This window comes from Myxocyprinus asiaticus, chromosome 17, assembly GCF_019703515.2.
Source record: "Myxocyprinus asiaticus isolate MX2 ecotype Aquarium Trade chromosome 17, UBuf_Myxa_2, whole genome shotgun sequence".
In the NCBI taxonomy this organism is placed as follows: Eukaryota; Metazoa; Chordata; class Actinopteri; order Cypriniformes; family Catostomidae; genus Myxocyprinus; species Myxocyprinus asiaticus.
The window spans coordinates 31,702,961-31,724,216 of NC_059360.1; the positions used below are offsets into that span (position 1 = coordinate 31,702,961).

General features: G+C 39.6%; 1 protein-coding gene across 4 annotated transcripts in view; it reads right to left on the bottom strand.

The window, feature by feature from the left end:
• Positions 1-20,865, bottom strand: part of LOC127455592 (EH domain-binding protein 1-like) — a 201,184-nt gene extending 180,319 nt beyond the window's left edge. For all 4 annotated transcript variants that reach the window (XM_051723615.1, XM_051723616.1, XM_051723614.1 and 1 more), the window contains exons 1-2: positions 20,500-20,865; positions 19,120-19,573 (exon numbers count right to left, since the gene is read on the bottom strand). In XM_051723615.1, the coding sequence (XP_051579575.1) occupies positions 19,120-19,223 (104 nt within the window). In that variant the 5' untranslated portion in view covers positions 19,224-19,573; positions 20,500-20,865. The remainder of the gene's footprint in view (positions 1-19,119; positions 19,574-20,499) is intronic.
• Between the last annotated feature and the right edge of the window lie 391 nt (positions 20,866-21,256).

Here is a 21,256-nt window from a genome sequence, read left to right on the forward strand (position 1 = left end):
ATTTCAGTATGGTGTTCCAGCTGCATCAGTGGAAAATTCACGCAGGGGAACCGATAACAGAACCAAAAGTCACGAAGATCATCCGATTCAGGTATTTTGTAAACCGGACAAAGAACAAGAACCAGATCTTGGTTCCCAACCCTAGTCATTTACATACAGAAGTCTTAGTACAGTAACAAAAACAGCCTGCTAGAGAGAGTGGGAAATGGCTGTGTAAAACAGAATTGAGCATTTTGGTCCAAAAAAACTCTAACATAAGTAGACTTGAGGGGGAAAAAATAAAATGCTACAAAAGTGGAGAATATGGCCCCTTTAACACTCTGACAGAGAACATAGTGCAGTGTACCATCTACGCTGAACAAGATCATTAAAAAGTACAGAACTAATTATTTCCTCCAGTCATTTCAAGTCTTTGAAAATCTCCCCTTATCTGGTCCTGCTAGCAAGAAAGGCTTTAATTTAGAATTTGAGCACACACACACACACACACACACACACACACACGTGCAAACATACACACCCTGTGTCATGAGGCACATGAAAGGGCTTTGACTCAATTAACTCAAATGGACTGATACATAAACCCATGAATCCTTCACTATCAGGCCTTAATGCATCTAGAAATGTATCCAAACCCAAAATCACTGGATGACAGAGAGTGGAAAGAGAGAAACAGAGATTAGTACACCTCACACTGAGCTGATCAATACAATTTCGACTTACAGATCACGACTTAGCTCTGACTCCCTGATCACTTACATGATCTTATTAAACCTACAGTCTACTCAGCATGGAACTGTAATCACACACACAGACCTGCATCTTCTCTACTACACTGCATCAGTAATTTTCTCACATCCATCTGAAAAAAGTGATGAGGAAAGAATATAATAGAACACAAAGTTTATAATAATTTAAGATTAAAAAACTGAGAAAAATACAGACTCCAAAGTGCCATTCAAATAAGAAATGACACATGAGGTCTGTTTCATTCACCCTGGGTGACTTATTTCAAAGTGACAGAGTGTGGGGCATCTGTGAGTTTATGTTGTGGTCAAGATCGTGATGCAAATATCTCATTTAGGGCTGGGACGATTAATCGACGTAATCGATTACAGAAATACGTCGATTTGCATAACATGCGTCGGCGCGTCGCAATGGAGTAATTAAAATGGCAGCGCCCGGTTTAAGCATGGATTCCCCCGAAGAACAAGCTGCAGCTAAAAAAACTCGCCCACGGTCATCTAAAGCATGGGAGTAATTTAGCCAGAGACCCAACAATGTGGTGCTGTGTAAGCTATGCAAATTGGAAATGGCTTATCACAGCAGTACAACTGCCATGAACGAACACAATTTAAGCGAAAGCATCCCGGAGCACTTTGTCAAGACGGCAGCAAGGAAGCACCTTAAGTCCTGTTTATTTTTTGTCCCCACCCAAGCATGACATATTAGTATTACAACACGTGTTTCTGTAAGTAGTAGTTACTTAAAATTGATTTTCTAAATGTTTCCTCATCGCCCCCATGTTAAAAGTATTTTCTGCACCACTGCTACCGTTGAGTGACCATACGTCCTCTTTTTCCCGGACATGTCCTCTTTTTCGGACCTTAAAAAAGCATCCGGCTGGGATTTCCAAATTTGTGAAAATGTCCGGGATTTGGCTTTAGTTGCATTATGATGTGCATCTGGTCTGATACTTCATTGTGTGTGCGCGCATATTTGCGTTGCTTTAACCCCTCTTTGTAAGTCCCGCCTTCTCGCACACCAATTGGTAAATTATAAGAGGCTTGCAGCAACTATTGGCCAAATTCCTGCCTGTCAATCTCTCCGCGAAAGTGCGAAGCGCTGTTGTGTTCGGCATCAAACAGTTGCTTGACAGTAGCAGCAAATGACAGCTGAGTGGAAACGATGCCCAAACGAAAGTGCAAATTTACAGAAGATTTGCGCAAAATTCCCATGCTTTTCGTCCAGGTCGAGATCCATGGGAAGCAGAATGAATGACATGTAAAGCTGGCACTCATGTGTCAGTTGCTAATAAAGGTGCAAGTGATTTAGAAGCACACATTAGCTCTGCGAAGAATAAAGGGTCAGCAAAAGGTGAAAGTTCATCAGGTAGATTAACGGACTACTTTTTGCCACCAGGTAAAATTGTTATCACATTGCTTCATTTTCCATGGCCATTCAAAATAATACACTCATGACATCAAATATTTTATTTTAGTACATGGACATTCAAAAGAAAGTTGGACATTTTTATTTATTTATATATATATATATATTTTATGTTATGCTAATAGAGTGTCTTTCACTGTATTAAAGTTTGCATTCATAGTAACACTGTTTTGAACCCTATTATCCCCCCCGGCGGAAAAAAAAAAGGTGCCCTCTTTTTGGAAAACCAAAATCCTCTTTCCTCCTGTAAGTGACTTGAATTTTACATTTGTTTCATTTATTTTGTTGTTGGATTGCTAAATGTAGATTGCACTTTCCTTTTACTTGAATTGAACAAGATCTTACTTTTATTTTGGAGAGATTATATGTTGGACTGTAAAATGGAGATTACCAGTTAAGACAGGGCTATTTTTTTTGCAGAATAATGCCCTGCAGTGCACACTTTGTTTCTTGTACATTTGTTTGCGTTTAAGAGAAGATGATTTAATAAAATTATTAATATTAATGAGACAAGTTTTTTATATTTATTTTGGGTTAATTGTTATATTAATCAAGTAATAATTATAAAAAAATCTTTAGAATAATCTGCAAATTAGTCATTAGATTAATCGACTAATCGGAAAAATAATCGTTAGATTAATCGATAAAAATAATAATCGTTAGGTGCAGCCCTAATCTCATTGCTGTTTTTCAGGCCAAAGGTGGAGAACCCAAGACGATCTGAAAAACAGTATTCACATGCAAAGGGAAGGCTCAATCCTCAGTATAAATACTGAGTTCTTCTCTGAGTGCATGAGGGAGAGAGAGATAGAAAGAGCAGACAATGCTGTGAGGGGTAATTTATTAGGCTAAGTATTGCATGGTGCAGGAACAGAGACTGATAGCCATGAAAAAACAAGACCAAAAAGAGTTACACTGATACAGAGAGAAATAAACTTTGGAACACACTGTTCTTTTCTATTCCTCCCATCATCTGACATTTAAAGAGGATGAGGAGGAAGTAGAAGAAGAGAGGAAGAGATGAGGAAGAGGAGAGGAGGGGAAGAGGAAGAAAGAAGAGAGGGAAGTGGTAGCAGCAGAGGAAGAGTGAGGAAGAGGAGAGGAGGGAAAGATGAAGAAGAGGAAGAAGAGAAATAGGAATAAGAAGAAGAGGAAGGAGGATGAGAGAGAAAAAGAAAGAGGATCAGAGAGAAAGACTCAGACCACGTGACTTTTTTCCATTGCTCCACAGTCCAATCTTTATGCTTCCTTGCAAATTGAAGTAAGTTTTTTTGATTAGCCTCACTAACAAGTGGCTTTCTTAAGGCCACACAGCTGTTTAGTCCTGATGCTATAAATTCTCATCACATTGTGCATGTGGAAATGATCTTACTTTCACTATTAAACACAGCCATGAGTTCTACTGCCGACCACATTTCTCCCACAAAGCTGACAGTTCACCACTATACTTCCAGGTTTTAATAATGCGTTGGACAGTTCTTAACACAATTCCAGTGATTTCAACAATATCCTAAGTTGTTTTCTTTGCTTGATGCAGGCCAATAATTTGCCCCTTCTGAAACACAGTAACATCTTTTCCACGAGCACGGGATACGTCTTCCGACATGGTTGATTAAGAAATGAGAAGCTACACACTGCATCAGTTAGGGTTAAAAGGATTGCTGTCAGTTTAAACATATTAATCACTGCAATAATGATCCAATCATAGGCTCTTAAGTATCTGCTTATTTAAATACAAACAGTGACTTTGTTTTGGCCAGGCAGTGTAGATGAGGAAGAGGAGAGGAGGGAAAGATGAAGAGGAAGAGGAGGAATAGGAATAAGAAGAATTGGAATGAGAAGGATGAGAAAGAGAAAGGAGGATGAAGAGGATGAGAAAGAGAAAGGTAAAGAAGAGGAAAAGGAGGAAGAAAAGAAAAAAAGAGGAAGAAAAAAAGAAGAGGAAGATGACAGAAAGTGGGAAGAGGAAGAAGAGAATGATGAGAAAGAGGAATAGGAGCAAGAGGAAGAAGGAAGAGGAGGAGGAAGTATAAGAGGAAAAGGAGGAGATAATGGAGAGGAGGAAGTAGGGGATGTGAGAGGGAGAGGAGCAAGAAGAGGAAGAAAAATGAGGAGGAAAAGAAAGAAGAGGCGAGAATAGGGGAAGAGGATGAGAAAGAGAGGAAGAGGAGCAAGAGGAAGGAGGAAAAATTAAGAGAAGAGATGTGAAGGAGAAAATGAGAAAGAAAAGAGGACAAGGATGAAGAAGATGGGGATGGGGCAGAGAAGTCAGATGGTTGAACATAAGGATTATCACAGACGGAAATGGAAAATAAGTCTTTTACTGTCCCTACTGAAACTGTGTATAATCAGCATACGTCTCACAAAACTCCTTACCCAAAAGCACATAACACAGCACAGATGCTCCACGTTGTTTTGATTATTTGCTCTTATAGCATATATAAATGGAGTTTAGCATTCTGGGCTAAATCACAGCTGGGCTCTAAAATTACTGAATTGTGGATATATTACTGAAAGGTGGATCCTGCCAGCTACAGAGAGAAGACCCAAAAGGAGCGATTTTAGACCAAACTGCAGCAGAGGGTCAGTTTAAGAGAGGGTGTGTACACGTCCAGCCAGTGATGGATCTAGTTAAATGTGTCTCTTCTGGCCTCTTTTCTCTGCTGACAGGATGTAAAACTATTTCACACTCCTCTAAACCACGTTCCCTGTCTTCCTCTCTTCCATCCAAGGATGTAACCACATATTCAGGATTGGGGTGGGGACAAAATGCAATAATTTAATAATCAACCATGAAAAAACCCATATCAGTAGAGCACTATTCTAAATATTGGAGGGGATTTATTAAAAAATAAATTATAGATCCGCACAGCAAAGACATGAGGAGGAATGGACACACATAGCGCTCCCCGAACTGTGTGACACGCTGTCGCTCCCAGACATGAAACAAAGTTCTTTACATTGTGTTGTCTGTGGGCTCTAAACCGTGAGGATTTTATTAATAAAAGAGTCACAGTGGCTACAATTTCTCCAGAAGTGATGATTTTGTTCTTTTGAACACATGGGATTGAAACGCGGCTTATGCACACATCGTTTTTGCGATATTATGTTTTTTCGCATAAATTAAATTCACAACTTGGATGGAAACATAGCTACTGTCTGTACTCCCATTAGTAATCACTTCATTGCTACTCAATTGCATAAAACTGAACTCATACATTTTTTATTCGATAAAATGAAATGCTATTAAACTACGATGGAAACACATTTACTGAATATATTCCTGTAGAATTTATATAGGAATATAGATGCGCACCAAAATATTTATGTGAATTTTTTTCTACAAGCCATGTGAATACATAATTCACTTTGAGCATATCATCAATATCATCACATAGCATCTCAAATGTTGCTCTGGTTATTCTGAAATGCCAAAAGCCTGTCATCAGAATCATTGGCTACTATTAACACCTAGAATTGTCTGACACACTTTTGCTCAAAGACACAAGGGATCTGCCTCTGAATGCTAGCAACAAGTACAAAGCGTTTTGTCTGCACGCTCTAAACCGCAAGTAGGAATTTATTACATTTAATAAAAGAGCCAAAGTGGCTTGAATTTCTATTTTCATTTCTATTTTGCACTAATTGTAAATTTTGTGAAATGAAGTGATCTCTTAAACCATTGAAACGCTGCTTTATTCGCAAACTATTTTATAAATATTTAGATTTTTGCACATATTGAATTCGTAACTGTGAAGAAAACATGACTACTGTGATTGCCCCTACTGTCACATTACTCTACAACAGCAACACTACTGTCATAATACTAATCGTAGTCTTACGTAACCAGACCTTAGATTGATACAGCAATGGTCTGGACCATATAGCAGCTTAGATTGTCCAATAACCTAATGTTCTGCAGGGGAGAGTGTTTTAATATGTACTGCAGCAGTGCTCATTGCATCATATCATTAACTAGATGAACGATCTGTCAATGTATGAATTAAACTCACTCAGACTGCCGACAATTTATTTTCCACCTATCAGTTTTACTATTTCCATGTACACGATTACAGAAAAATCACATAGAACAGTGTAAAGGCTCACAGAAACAATAACTTCTCAGTGTTGCCTGCACTCTGACTAGAAGACATATGAAGTGAGCTCCAGTGACATGTCTTGTCTCCTATTGGGTGTTGCTGCCAAAAGACACTCCTCATTTGCATTAAGTTAAACTTTTCTCAACTTTGTCCTGTCACTCACCACACACAAATCTAGTTGCCAGAGGTCGCTGTCGATCTTGTCGCTGAAGTTGCCAGCTCTCACTAAAAATGAATGAGATCTAGTTGCTTGGTCGCCAGAAGCCGCTGCATGCGTGTACGGGGCTTTAGACAGGAAAAACTGTCTAATTGACATGTAAAGCGATCAAATCACAGAAGGTTTTGCCATTACGTGTGGTTTAAGGGCGGGGTTATCGGAGATATACGATACCATATTAAAAGAACGACATGGGGAAAGAAATATATATATATATATATATATATATATATATATATATATATATATATATATATATATATATATATATATAAAATGGCACGGCAAACTCCACGAGCGAATGCACATAAAATACAGGGGGAAAAAGCGGAAAATGTGTATAGTCCAGCACAGAAAACATTATCACAGAGAATTAACAACATGAAGTAAATGAAGCAGAATACACAGTTCAGCTCATGGATATCTGCTTTACTTTCTGCAATGTGCCTCAAACAAAACTCTGAATATCTTTAAATGTTTTTGTCACTAACCTGGCAAACTAGGGCAAATGTGGTGGTTATTTTGTCCTCAAAGGACTCATTGTATCAACGCGGAATCTTGTGAACATGATTCTGTTTCCAGGCGGACTTACGATAAGTCCTGTGTGCTTCTACTCATGGAACCAGCCAATAAGATTAGGACTGTTACCTTCAGAAAGTGTTTTCCAGTTTTGTGTGCTATGTGCATCTTACGTTAGAGGATGGTCTGTTAGAGCACGGACTGTGAGTCTGAGGCTGAGACTTTAGATCAGTGGTCAGGAACCTATGGCTCATGAGCCACATGTGGCTCTTTGACAAAAATCATGTGGGTGTCTCACCATTTACCAACATATGATCGTTAAAAACTTAGAGACATCACTAGATATCAGTTTCCAGCAGAGAATATGGGTGGGATTGCGAAGTAAATTACAATTAATTTGTCTCTAATTTGTTGTACAGCCTACCAAAGTCGGTAACAAGTCAGTTTACAATAATATATTTCAGGTTGTTCCGTCCGTTGTGCATTTGCAGTGCTAAGCGCAAGTCTCACGACACCAATCAACAGCCAAAACCACTTGTGTTTCTATGGTAACCTCTTGCCCTCAGTTTCAAACAGCTAGCTAGCTAGTTTGTGGAGATGGTGAAAAGAGTGACTGGACTGAAACTTATGCTTTTATTGAAAGTTCTGGTGTTCTGCTGTCTGATTTGCACAGACCGTATTGCCTCATTTAAAAAAATCAAATGTTAAGAGACATTTCGAAACCCACCATGCAGCTTTTGCAGCAAAGTACCCAGTGAGCAAGAGCCGAAGGAAGGCGTGTGCGGAGCTCCAGCATAAACAGCAAGCTGGCCAGCAGCAACTGCAAGCGTGGACAGGGGCAACTGGAAGCCTGAATGCTGCCAGCTTTGCTGGATCATTGGAGATTGTAAGACAAGGAAAAACTTTTACTGATGGAGGTAATGTAAAGTCATGCATGTTAAGTGTGGCAACTGAACTGTTTGCTGATTTCCCAAACAAGGAGAAAATCATTCAGAAAATAAAAGACGTGCCCCTGTCAGCCCGAACTGTGCATGGCCATGCTGTCATGATGGCGAGTGAGGTAGAGAGGGTAAAGATCAAGGATATAACTTCAGCAGATTTTTTTTTTGTCTTGCACTGGACGAGTCTACAGACACTTGTAATATTGCACAGCTAAGCACTGTTGGGCGCTATGTGTCTGACGACAAAATACATGAAGTCTGGCCATTCTGCCTATGAAGGACACAACTAAAGGGGAAGATGTTCTGAAAGTGTTTATAGATTTTGCTACTGAAAAAAAAAATACTGCCACTGGACAAACTTGTGTCTGTGTGCACTGACGGAGCTCCAAGTATGGTGGGGAAACAAAGGTTTTGTGTGTCTGCTATGTGAGCAATAAAAGCAGCGCATTTTGAACTATCATTGCGCCTTACATCAAGAGGCACTCTGTGAATTACAGCCTGTTATTGCACAGCAACGTCCGCTGGTTATCAAGAGGAAGAGTGCTTGCACATTTTGCTGCATGCTTGGATGAGGTGAAGGCCTTTTTGGAGAAGAAAGGAATCGTGCATCCTGAGCTCACAGACTGGGATTGGTTGTGCAAGTTCTATTACCTGAAGGACATTACTGGGCATCTGAACCAATTAAACGTGAGGATGCAGGGACACAGAAACACAGTTTTTTCACTTAACCAGGCTGTGTTGTCATTTGAATCAAAATTGGAACTTTTCACCCATGATATTGAAAGTGGCCGCCTCCTGCACTTTGAAACATTACGAGTATTCAGGGAAAACTGCCCCACAAATGAGCACACTTGTGATTTCGCACTCAGTCAGCTGAAGTCTTTCACATCTGACCTTTTGATGTCATTCAAAGCATGTTTTGGGGACTTTTGTGTGCACAGCAGTTTGTTCAAATTTATCACATCCACACGAGACCACACTCAATGACGAACAGCTCAGAGTTATCCCCGGCACCTCCACTGCAAGTTTTGAGTTAGAGGCGGCTGCTCAAATGTGCAGAAATGTGGTTGACCAAATTTGTCACTCTGAATACCAAGCTGGAAAGGTTCATTTGTCAGCGTGAACTTTTCTCAAAGGAACAGAAATGGACTTGGGGAACCCTGAACGTGAGGACAACCTCATATTGAAAACTTGGAATGAACTTCCCCTGAACTTTGCCACACTGCGACGCGTCAGTACAGCTGTGTTGACTATGTTTGGCTCCACCTACTGGTGTGAGCAGTCTTTCTCACATATGAACAACATAAAGTCCAACCAGCGCTCAAGGTTGACAGAGGAGAGTCTGAATGCCTGCATGAAATTGAACTTGACTACCTATGAACTGGACTACAAAGCTATTAGCAAGACCATGCAAAGCCAGAAGTCACACTAATTGTGAGTGTATCCATAATGTAGGGAAGTGCACTTTTTCATGGACAAATGTGCAATGAAGTATAATTTTATGGAGGCCTGATGTACGCCTGTTAGTAGTTTGTAAGCAATGGAAGTTATTTTTTGGAAGCACTGTGTTTTGTTTTTCACTCACTCACCTCACACACTCACACTCACACACTCACACTCACACACACACTCACACACACACTCACACACACACTCACACACACACTCACACACACACACACTCACACACACACACACACACACACACACACACACACACACACACACACACACACACACACACACACACACACACACACACACACAAACAAACAAACAAACAAACACAGAGAACCCTGAAGAGGTTTTATGCTGCTCAGGTGTGAACTCAACCTTAAAGTGAGAGCCCTGCACACAACACAGACACACAGTTAATATTGCAACATGTTACCTATTGTTTGTTGCATATTTGTTTGATTTTGAGTTATCTATGGACCAAATAAAGGTTTAATGTTATTGAAAAAACGTGTTTTTTATAATAATAAAATATTCGTTTTTGCAAAGGCACTTTCAAAAAAATGCATTAACGAAAAATGAAAAAATGGCTCTTTAGTGAAAAAAGGTTCCCGACCCCTACTTTAGATGAAGTTAATGTTTACAAACAAAAGCTCCACTCCGGCACTTCCGGGGTCTATTGTCAGCGGAATAAAGAACTGCCGTCTATGGGCGCTTTGCTCAAATTGAGCTGAAAATGCCAAAACAAAATTGTTTGTGGGGTTGAAACAGCGCTTTTGTGAAAGATTATTGAAGATTTGGGCTTCTTTAAATTTCCATCAGGATCAGTGGATCAGGATAAACTCAGGATATTTCACAGATCACCGTGATTGTTATCGTGTCTGCTTTAATGACACTCACTTACTCCGCAGCTGCTGTTGGTGGATTTCAACTTTTCACAAAGGAATCGCACAGACTACGTTCGCAAAACAAACTTTTTCATTTCCAAAGTGCAATCGCTGTGACCGCTGTGAGATATGAGGTCAAATATGATCCATCTTATATGGACAAAACCCACAGAAATGGGAATAACGGGACCTCGTCTCATCGAAGCGAATATGTTACTGTTTGTGAAAGGATATGCGAATAAAAATAATATCATACTGCAAAAATTATGACTTTGCATTTATTTTGAATGCAGTAAGTAATACTTGTTAAATCGAAAATGTCTGTTATTAAGTTTGAACAGAATATGATGATATTGAAGTCAAACATTATTATTTACTGTATGTGGGTTAATAATTTAAGCAGTAAAAATGCACTGTATGTCTGTTGGTAGTTTTCTTTTTCATATGCCACATTTCTCAGGATTTATAAGTGTGTTAAACGTGAGTATGTGTATTCATCAACCTGTTACATGTCCAACATAATCATTATTTAATTAAGAAAGAACCTACATCATTTCTTCACTGTAAACCATAGATATCCCTCTATAATAACATTTATTAACAACAACAAACATTATTACATTATATAATGCTTAAGAGTATTAAAACTGCAGAGCTGCCTATACCCACTATTGAAATCTGCTGCGCAAAAGTACCTGGAAGCGCGGTTACATGTGGTGTGACGTCAGAGTAATTGAATCTATAATAGACTAGACTCTAGAGCAGCTTCCCATTACTGCACCAATTCTCAACAGAAAATAATCATTACTGCTACTATAATCTACAACAGCTCCATATTATTGCACTTTACTGCAACCAAAAATTACTGTGCCCATACTATACAGGCGTGGGAAATGCCAAGATAACACGATAGGTTACACCAGAGACACTGGAAGACTCTAATAAACATTTGATGTTGCCAAGGAACAAAAGAACAGCAAAGGCCAACATTCTAGAAGGCAGTGAATCAACAGGCGAGGATACCTAAGCAGGCTGTGGCGTGTCCTGTGTCCTAGCAACGTGCTTCTGGAACACTGCCCAAGGTGTTGGCTGGAGCCTGGCTGGACACTGGTCCTGCAGTATGTGGTCTGGAGAGAGGCGTTGTACACTGCTTATCTGGCTGTAAAGGATCTATCATACCAGTCGACTGTCACTAAAGAGATTCTTATCAACATGCCAGCTAAAGTTTAAAGTCTTAGGATATAATTAATCTAATAACACACTCACACACACACACATTAGCACAAGGGATGTGCCACGACAACTAATCGTCCAACAACTGACTAGTCGATTAGTGGGTTCGACTACTAACATTAATATTTTAGTGGTGGTGGTTTTAATGGGAGATGCAATTCTCATATTAAGAGATGCAACTTCTTGGGGAGCATTTTTGCATGATTACAGCTTCCTGTGCTTAAAAGTGATTAATAGTCAGCACAATAAAACCCTCTCTGCAAGAACTTTCGTCTCTTTAATGCTTTTAGTTTAGTCCATTTATGCACCGCTGCTGTTACATCCATCAAAGCCTGTATTTGTGAGGGGTTGTGAAGAGATTAGATTATACATTATTATCTTTATCACAGACTAGTCATTCATCCCTAATTAGCACTTACAAGAGGTGGGTGATATGACCAAAATTCTATATCATTGTATGAGTAATTTTATATCACGGTATATACCGTGATAAATTTGGAAAACCAACAAAAAATTTGTCACTCTGAATACCAAGCTGGAAAGGTTCATTTGTCAGCGTGAACTTTTCTCAAAGGAACAGAAATGGACTTGGGGAACCCTGAACGTGAGGACAACCTCATATTGAAAACTTGGAATGAACTTCCCCTGAACTTTGCCACACTGCGACGCGTCAGTACAGCTGTGTTGACTATGTTTGGCTCCACCTACTGGTGTGAGCAGTCTTTCTCACATATGAACAACATAAAGTCCAACCAGCGCTCAAGGTTGACAGAGGAGAGTCTGAATGCCTGCATGAAATTGAACTTGACTACCTATGAACTGGACTACAAAGCTATTAGCAAGACCATGCAAAGCCAGAAGTCACACTAATTGTGAGTGTATCCATAATGTAGGGAAGTGCACTTTTTCATGGACAAATGTGCAATGAAGTATAATTTTATGGAGGCCTGATGTACGCCTGTTAGTAGTTTGTAAGCAATGGAAGTTATTTTTTGGAAGCACTGTGTTTTGTTTTTCACTCACTCACCTCACACACTCACACTCACACTCACACACACACACACACACACACACACACACACACACACACAGAGAACCCTGAAGAGGTTTTATGCTGCTCAGGTGTGAACTCAACCTTAAAGTGAGAGCCCTGCACACAACACAGACACACAGTTAATATTGCAACATGTTACCTATTGTTTGTTGCATATTTGTTTGATTTTGAGTTATCTATGGACCAAATAAAGGTTTAATGTTATTGAAAAAACGTGTTTTTTATAATAATAAAATATTCGTTTTTGCAAAGGCACTTTCAAAAAAATGCATTAACGAAAAATGAAAAAATGGCTCTTTAGTGAAAAAAGGTTCCCGACCCCTACTTTAGATGAAGTTAATGTTTACAAACAAAAGCTCCACTCCGGCACTTCCGGGGTCTATTGTCAGCGGAATAAAGAACTGCCGTCTATGGGCGCTTTGCTCAAATTGAGCTGAAAATGCCAAAACAAAATTGTTTGTGGGGTTGAAACAGCGCTTTTGTGAAAGATTATTGAAGATTTGGGCTTCTTTAAATTTCCATCAGGATCAGTGGATCAGGATAAACTCAGGATATTTCACAGATCACCGTGATTGTTATCGTGTCTGCTTTAATGACACTCACTTACTCCGCAGCTGCTGGTCTGGAGAGAGGCGTTGTACACTGCTTATCTGGCTGTAAAGGATCTATCATACCAGTCGACTGTCACTAAAGAGATTCTTATCAACATGCCAGCTAAAGTTTAAAGTCTTAGGATATAATTAATCTAATAACACACTCACACACACACACATTAGCACAAGGGATGTGCCACGACAACTAATCGTCCAACAACTGACTAGTCGATTAGTGGGTTCGACTACTAACATTAATATTTTAGTGGTGGTGGTTTTAATGGGAGATGCAATTCTCATATTAAGAGATGCAACTTCTTGGGGAGCATTTTTGCATGATTACAGCTTCCTGTGCTTAAAAGTGATTAATAGTCAGCACAATAAAACCCTCTCTGCAAGAACTTTCGTCTCTTTAATGCTTTTAGTTTAGTCCATTTATGCACCGCTGCTGTTACATCCATCAAAGCCTGTATTTGTGAGGGGTTGTGAAGAGATTAGATTATACATTATTATCTTTATCACAGACTAGTCATTCATCCCTAATTAGCACTTACAAGAGGTGGGTGATATGACCAAAATTCTATATCATTGTATGAGTAATTTTATATCACGGTATATACCGTGATAAATTTGGAAAACCAACAAAAAAAGATTTATGTTTTAATTAACCATGTGACAGGGTGGGCAATACAAGCAAAAAATTATATAGCGATATTCTTGAAAAACAATATAGCCTACACATTTTAAAGGAAAGTAATTTAAAAAAAACTTTAAAAAAAATAATAAAACATTCCTTTTTGATTTAAAATGAAAAATATCCTAATGGTATGTCATTGGGGGCCTGGGTAGCTCAGCAAGTAAAGATGCTGACCCCTGGAGTCATGAGTTCGAAACCAGGGCATGCTGAGTGACTCCAGCCAGGTCTCCAAATCAACCAAATTGGCCCGGTTGCTAGGGAGGGTAGAGTTACACGGGGTAACCTCCTCGTGGTCGCTATAATGTGGTTCTCGCTCTCAGTGGGGCGCGTGGTGAGTTGTGCATGGATGCCGCAGGGAATAGTGTGAAGCCTCCACACGTGCTATGTCTCCGTGCTAACGTGCTCAACAAGCCATGTGATAAGATGCACGGATTGATGGTCTCAGATGCGGAGGCAACTGAGATTCATCCTCCGCCACCCGGAATGAGGCGAGTCACTACGCCACCACGAGAACTTAGAGCGCACTGGGAATTGGGCATTCCAAATTGGGGAGAAAAATGGGAGAGGAAAAATGGTATGTCATTGCTTGAGTCCAAACAAAAAATTAGGCTTCTCTCTAGTTGAATACAAGCGTTTGCTTTGATTATCAAAGCAAAACCATCCATCACTTATTTGCTTTGGATTTAGCCTTCCACTGGATACTGGAAACTATTTTGGCAACTCCTGTACATAGCCTACTAGATATAAGACCCGTTTTCACCTGGTATTACAATGCGTCTCAGGTGATCCGATCACATGTGGTCAGGTGAGACACATCGCTGTTTACACCTGGTCACTTAAATGCATCTCCTGTGACCACTTGTGTTTGGATTTTGAGGGGAGGGTCTCTGTTTCATGACGAAATACTTTACATCAGTCACTATGCCACTGTGTTACTGCATCATAATAAAGTGCAACCAAGTCAGAAAAGACAAAGAAGCGGTTGAAATTTAATCCAAGCACAAACGCAACATTTCAAGCTGAATTATCCGTAATTTTAGTGGATTACCTGTATTAAAGGATCTTCAAGTGTTGGTGCTTCTCATCTGCTTTGATATCAGACACACTAAAGAAGATATGTGAAGCTTTCCTAATTGTGTATGTATCCGCTTTTTTACATTTTCCGATCAGACCATTATTTCCTTTTAAATCCATCATAAATAGCAAAGTTTAAACCCTTGTTTTAGCACAGCGGTTGATTGATAGGTGAGGGGCAGTGCTTCATTGCTGCCGGGATCCATACTGGATGGATTAGCAATTACACCTCACACGCAATCTGGTCACATGCATTTTTGACCACATTCGTTTGTGGTTTTTGTGATCCTATCACAAACCGTTTTAGACCCCATTTAGACCTGTATTTAGGGCTGACCACATGTGATCGAATCACCCGTAACACATCTTAATACCAGGTGGAAATGGAGTCTAAATGCGCTTTTGACAAAAGGTCTCCTTAAATAATTCCTGAGGCAATTCGTTTGCAGATGTACAGATGCCGGTAGGAAACAGCAGGGCTTGTGGAGGAGGGTCAGTTTCCCACCACGGAGAACGCAGCACTTTATCAACAAGCTCTTCCTCATTTTCTCTCTGAATGTAAAGTAATAAGAACCTGAGGTTCTCTCTCATTCTCTTCTCTCCTTGCAATGCCTTTCAGCTTTTTCAGAGCTGATGTCACGCATCTGCCAACTTTCCTAAACTGACCCATTTCATAACAGACTCTATAACATTCATAAAAGTCTTCATTTTCCTCTTCTATACACCCTTTAATCACATTATTCAGGTTGGAACCAGCAGTGGTGTTTTGGGGTTAATTTTTTTTAACTTTATTTCTTTAATACTTTGTTCAGTTGCTGACTCTTTCCCACATTCATTCATTCTTCCCTTGTGTACATTTGACTTCTTCCTACATTCCAGAATAAATGGTTGTGGTTTTTTGATATAAAATGTGGAGAAAATGAGAATGTGAGCTTTTGCTCAAGCTTACAGACTTGTTTCCAATTGATGCCAAAGTGGAAAACTTTCCATCACAACAATGGCACACTGGACAGATGAACCACAAAGCACACAGACTGGGGAGCCATCGCACACGCGCGCGCACACAGCTGAGGCACTAGCATCTCCCTGGTACAAACGGCTTTCAGCAACTTGTCAGTGAGTGAATAATGCTCTTTCATCAGAGCCAACTCCACATTGGTCCACACATCACTACGCAGACAAGTCTGTGCATCCAAAACACACTCACACACATACACATACAGGGAGATAGAGGAATGTTTTCAGATGTCTTAAAACAAGATTATGAAAGTGTTTTTCCGCAGTAAGGAAGTTTTTTGCCCTTAGTAATAGACATTGGTGCATTTCTACCATACCATTAACTGACACATTCACATCTGGAACACCTCAGGGTGGGTGTGTGTGTGTGCCTGCATGTCAAACCTAAGAGTAAAACACTCAATTAACCAATCATTCCTCAAGGGCCCAAAAATAATCCACCTACATCTTCAGACAGACTGAAGTAAATATTCGTAATGCTGCTCTTGTGGAGCACAGTGTGGCGAGCGTGTCATAATTACAAAACTAATCTCTCCTTTTGCAAATCTGCAAGACATCGCTCACTCTCCAACCCTTCCCAACAGACAGCTCTCACTTGAAAAATGCAGAGCACTTGACCCTCATATAACATAATCCACATCCTGACTCTGAACCTCTGAGTAGGATACCACTTTAAAGCTGCACTACGTAACTTTGTACTCTCTAGCGACAACTGTGGTTGAAATTTAAAATTGCAAGAAATGTACGGAAGAATACAATACGTCCGATTCGACGCTGCTGCTCTGGCGGATGAATCTCATGACTTGAGGTGACCTGGACATCGCCTGCGTGATCATGAATGGGAGATATTCAGAGCCGGAGTTATAATGTGCTATTTTCATGTTGACATTATTATGTTATACCATTAAACATTTAAAAATGAAATATTACTTGCATTGATGAAGATAAACAGCACTCTTATTTACATATTTTGAATGAATGAATTGTACACTTTTCTGACACTACACTCAAAGCGCTTTTACATAGAGAACAGGGGACTCTCCTGAATCACCACAAGTATATTATTCATGATTATTCAAGATTATTCAAGTGTTTAATCGACTATTAATGTTTGTATTGTATTGCATTATCAATTTAAGGGGTGAAACTCATGATACTGCTGATTTTAGTTCAATGTAAGACTTCATTATTTTTACAATATTAATATTGTCAACGAAATCAATTATGAAAATGTTTGTTGATGAAAGTTTTGATTTCGTCAACGATAACGAAGACGAGACGAAAAAGGCGCATCATGAAGATTATTAAATGATTTATTAAAGCATACTGCTGATGAAAATATGGCGATAAATATTATACTGCAAGATATTACCAGTGCAAGATATAAACAGAAGAAGAAACATCTTGATAATCTGTAAATAGAAGATGATATTAGATATGGATTCATTTAATCCATTAATCCATGTGTTGGGCATTTCTCCGCTTGAGCTGCGCAAGCTGAACGCGCTAACACCGGCAAAATTAACTGCTTTAAAACGGGGTAAATACCTTATTCAAACACATCCTATTTATACATGAGATTAATTAATATATCCACAACATATATGGAACAACTTACATCTGCACAACGAAACAAATGAACATGTGAACTTGAATTAAATGATGCGCTAGTCGGCATAAACGTAATCTGAGTTGTGAATACACTGTTTCCATAAAACACGCTCTGTTCTGTCTGTTCATTATTATTTCAGGAGCTCAGGTTTTTCACAACAAGGACAGTAGGCATATGTACATTAATACTGTCTGTTTGACACGTTTACATTAGAAAATGTTTATACATCTTTTTTCTAAATATTTGAATTTTTGATTAAAGTTTGGTCTGTTACAATTTGACACTTTTTTTGTCCATTTTGCACGTCATCATCAATTAAAAGATGTTATTTTCGTTGACTAAAATTATGTCATTTTTGTAAAACTGACTCAAATTAATGAATATAACATGACAAAATATTTACTATTTTTAAAGGTCATTTTTGTCAAAAGACTAAAACTGTTACTAAAATGAAAAAATTAAAACGGCAGTTGATAAAGCAAGTGAAACTGTTGGCCTTATAACACTGTAAACTAAAAACATAAAACGAGCAATAATGGGGATAAAATATACTTTATTAAACATATAATGTAACAAATAATATGTACAAGAAGTCAATTTCAAAAGTCATACGTATTAGTAAACATGCACAGTAACTTCCACTGACAACGGATCGCGATCGCTGTAAACACACAGGTAATGTTTGATTCATAAAAGAATGACAACCCTACCAGACAACATACTGTATCCAATTCCAAGCATTACAGCAGGTAAACAACTTCGCCAAACGGATAACAGATAAACATCAATTCAGACTGCAGCGATGCCATCTTGAACTGTGTGATTGTGACTGACTGATCTGAACAGCGTCCTCAGCCGGAACACGTGACAACCGGCACTTCTTTCCTGTGTTTACGGACATGACATTATGACGCAAAGAGGAACGAAATAAGGCAGCGATTTCACGCCAAATCCGACCCGACAGCTCAAAAACACAGATTATTTTTTTATAGGCTTACCGAAATGAATTGGGGAAGGCAAGTACATTGTTTTGAACACTGATTGTTTACGTTCTTAATCAATAATTTGTTCATTTTTAACCAAAATATCTTACATAATGCAGCCTTAAAAAAAATTTAAAAAAAAAGTATGTGAAACGAACAGTAAAGTAAACTTTGCTATCTTTTGTACCTAATTCTTTGTAAAGATTATGAATAACATGTTTTTGAGTCATCTAACTTATTCATCCATGCAAGCAGAGTTTATTCCCATTCTTGTCATTATGACTGAGCTGAAATGTGGACCAGGAGACTTAACGATTCATTGCAACAAAGATGAATTTCATAACACACAATCCCTAAACAGAGAGGAAGATAGAAAATAAAAAAAAGGCTGAGGAAAAGTAGATTTCGCCGTCCTCTCCCTACACGCAGGCCCGCCTGCACCGCCGCGGGAACGGATAAATCACCGCCGTGAGACAGCCTACGTCACGGGCCAACTCAGCATTCCTCAGCGCGAGCTGCAAAGGAGCGGTGGCACGCGCGAGACATGCAAGCAGTGACAACTCACCATTTCTTAGTGCATTCCACCATGAGTTCCTGGTAGGAGGCTACGAATTGGAATTTGGAGGCATGTTTCCCAACACGCTGCAGTCTTTTCCACACCGAAGCCATGTTTTTTTTTTTTTTTTTAAAGAGCTGACAGTTTATTTAAAATACTGCCCCGGTCTTACGCCGCACCCTCACAAATCCTTTCCTTGGGAAAGTTCTCAAAAGTATCCGTCCAAAATCGGCTTGTGTGCAGTCATTGATGTTTCAAGGGGTATAAAGAAAAGAAAAACACGCAGATTCCTTGAGAGCAAAACATTAGTGTGGATAAGCGCAGATCAGTATGATGAAATGACACGTTAGATCCACCGGGATGATTGACAGCTCCAAGAGAGCTCATATCGCACAAATCCTTCAAAATAAACTCGAGCTCGGCATGATAATCCAGTACTCCTCGTGTCCAGGTGTCAATAAACCTACAGAGACAAAAGAGGACGGCGGTTAGGTATCAGTGATAAAAGGCTGCTGCACCAAAAGCTACACCCTGATTTATCAAGCTTAGAATTCAAATCTCTGCATTCGAATTTAGAACACAAATATCTCGCCGCTTAATCTGATTATTTAACCAGTCTCTGGAATATATGGCCATCCTGGGATATACCCACTGACTGATACCAGCAGTAGAAAATTCCGTATCAGTTCATCTGCGCAAGGCAAAGACAAAACAATACGGCTGGCGATTATATCAGGAGAGCGAGATTTGGCTGACTTTAACTGTGCAGCCAAATTTCATAACACAAGGAAAACAGTATATAGTCAGATTAAATCCTCCGGACCAGTTCCAATGATTCTGAAGCCCTAGATATTGACACTTCGTGCAAAAACACTTGGACACGTTTGATTTAAATGGATGAATTGGTTTCAGTGCATTGCATTGCACGTGCTAACTATCAATCATACAAACAGGCTAGAATTAAAGAGGCAAACCTGGATGAACAGATGGCGTTAAATGATAATCTATTAGAGGTGCATTATAAGTAAAAAACTTCCCTTAAGTGACGTAATTATATCGAATTTATTTTAAATTAAGCACACAACTGTTGCTCACTACCAAATAGTTATTTCCACGCTAGACAGCTGCTAAAGGCTTCTCCAAACTAGCATCCTCGTGCACGTACAGTACTACAAACTGATAAGCTGTCAGTACTTCTGCCAATGACTTCACAGACTCGTTTGAGACATATGCGCTCAGGTTACTGGTTAAAGATCCTCTTTTAAAGTCACAGTGTTTACCTAGCTAGCAAGGTAGCTAAAGAGATCATTACAATAATCAATAAACATTATTGCATTAACAGCGACCTTTACCATAACATTTTCCATAAACATACAGTCATTCACTCACCACGTGAATAATGCAGCAGCAGCTGCTGCGGCTGAAAGAGCCCGATGCGGCGGGAGGCGCGTGGCTGCATTCAGCCCGCTAGCGCGCAAAAGAGCCACACAGGCTGTAAATTCCCATTCAGCTCCGCTAGCAGCCTCGGCTAACCTTAGCCAGGGGAGCTATCCTAGGGCAAACAGAAGCAGCGAAACCCAAATCCCCTTGGATACTATTACGACCTGAAGACGCTTTCCGGTAACGGCCGAGCTACGGAGTTTGAGGGCGAGTAGCAGTGGTGGTTTTCCCGCTCAAAAGGAGGACATTCCAGCGCTGTTTTCGTCTTCACTCACAAACTCAACACATCAAGACTCCATAATTTTCCTCTCCAATCCAACATTCAGTCAAACATCTGTGCTGCGTCTCCGGGAAACGCCCCTACAATGCTCCCATTGGCTGTTGGACCGTAAATAGTTACATATTCATGACACTTCTTAAAGGTTATGTTGCTGGCGAGCGCTCCTATTGGTCTACTGAGACATCTTTCAGAGATCTTGAACCCTCCTGTGTGTTGAAGCAGACTTGAGTAGGAACACTGCAATGTAAATGATGAAATGACACGTTAGATCCACCGGGATGATTGACAGCTCCAAGAGAGCTCATATCGCTTTCTTGGAGCATGCATTTTTTGTGTGTTTTAAGGATATGTCAAAGCATAAATATGAGGTTTGTGATTTAATAAAAGCTTCAAATTTCTGATATGTTGTTCAGTTGATTTTCCTGA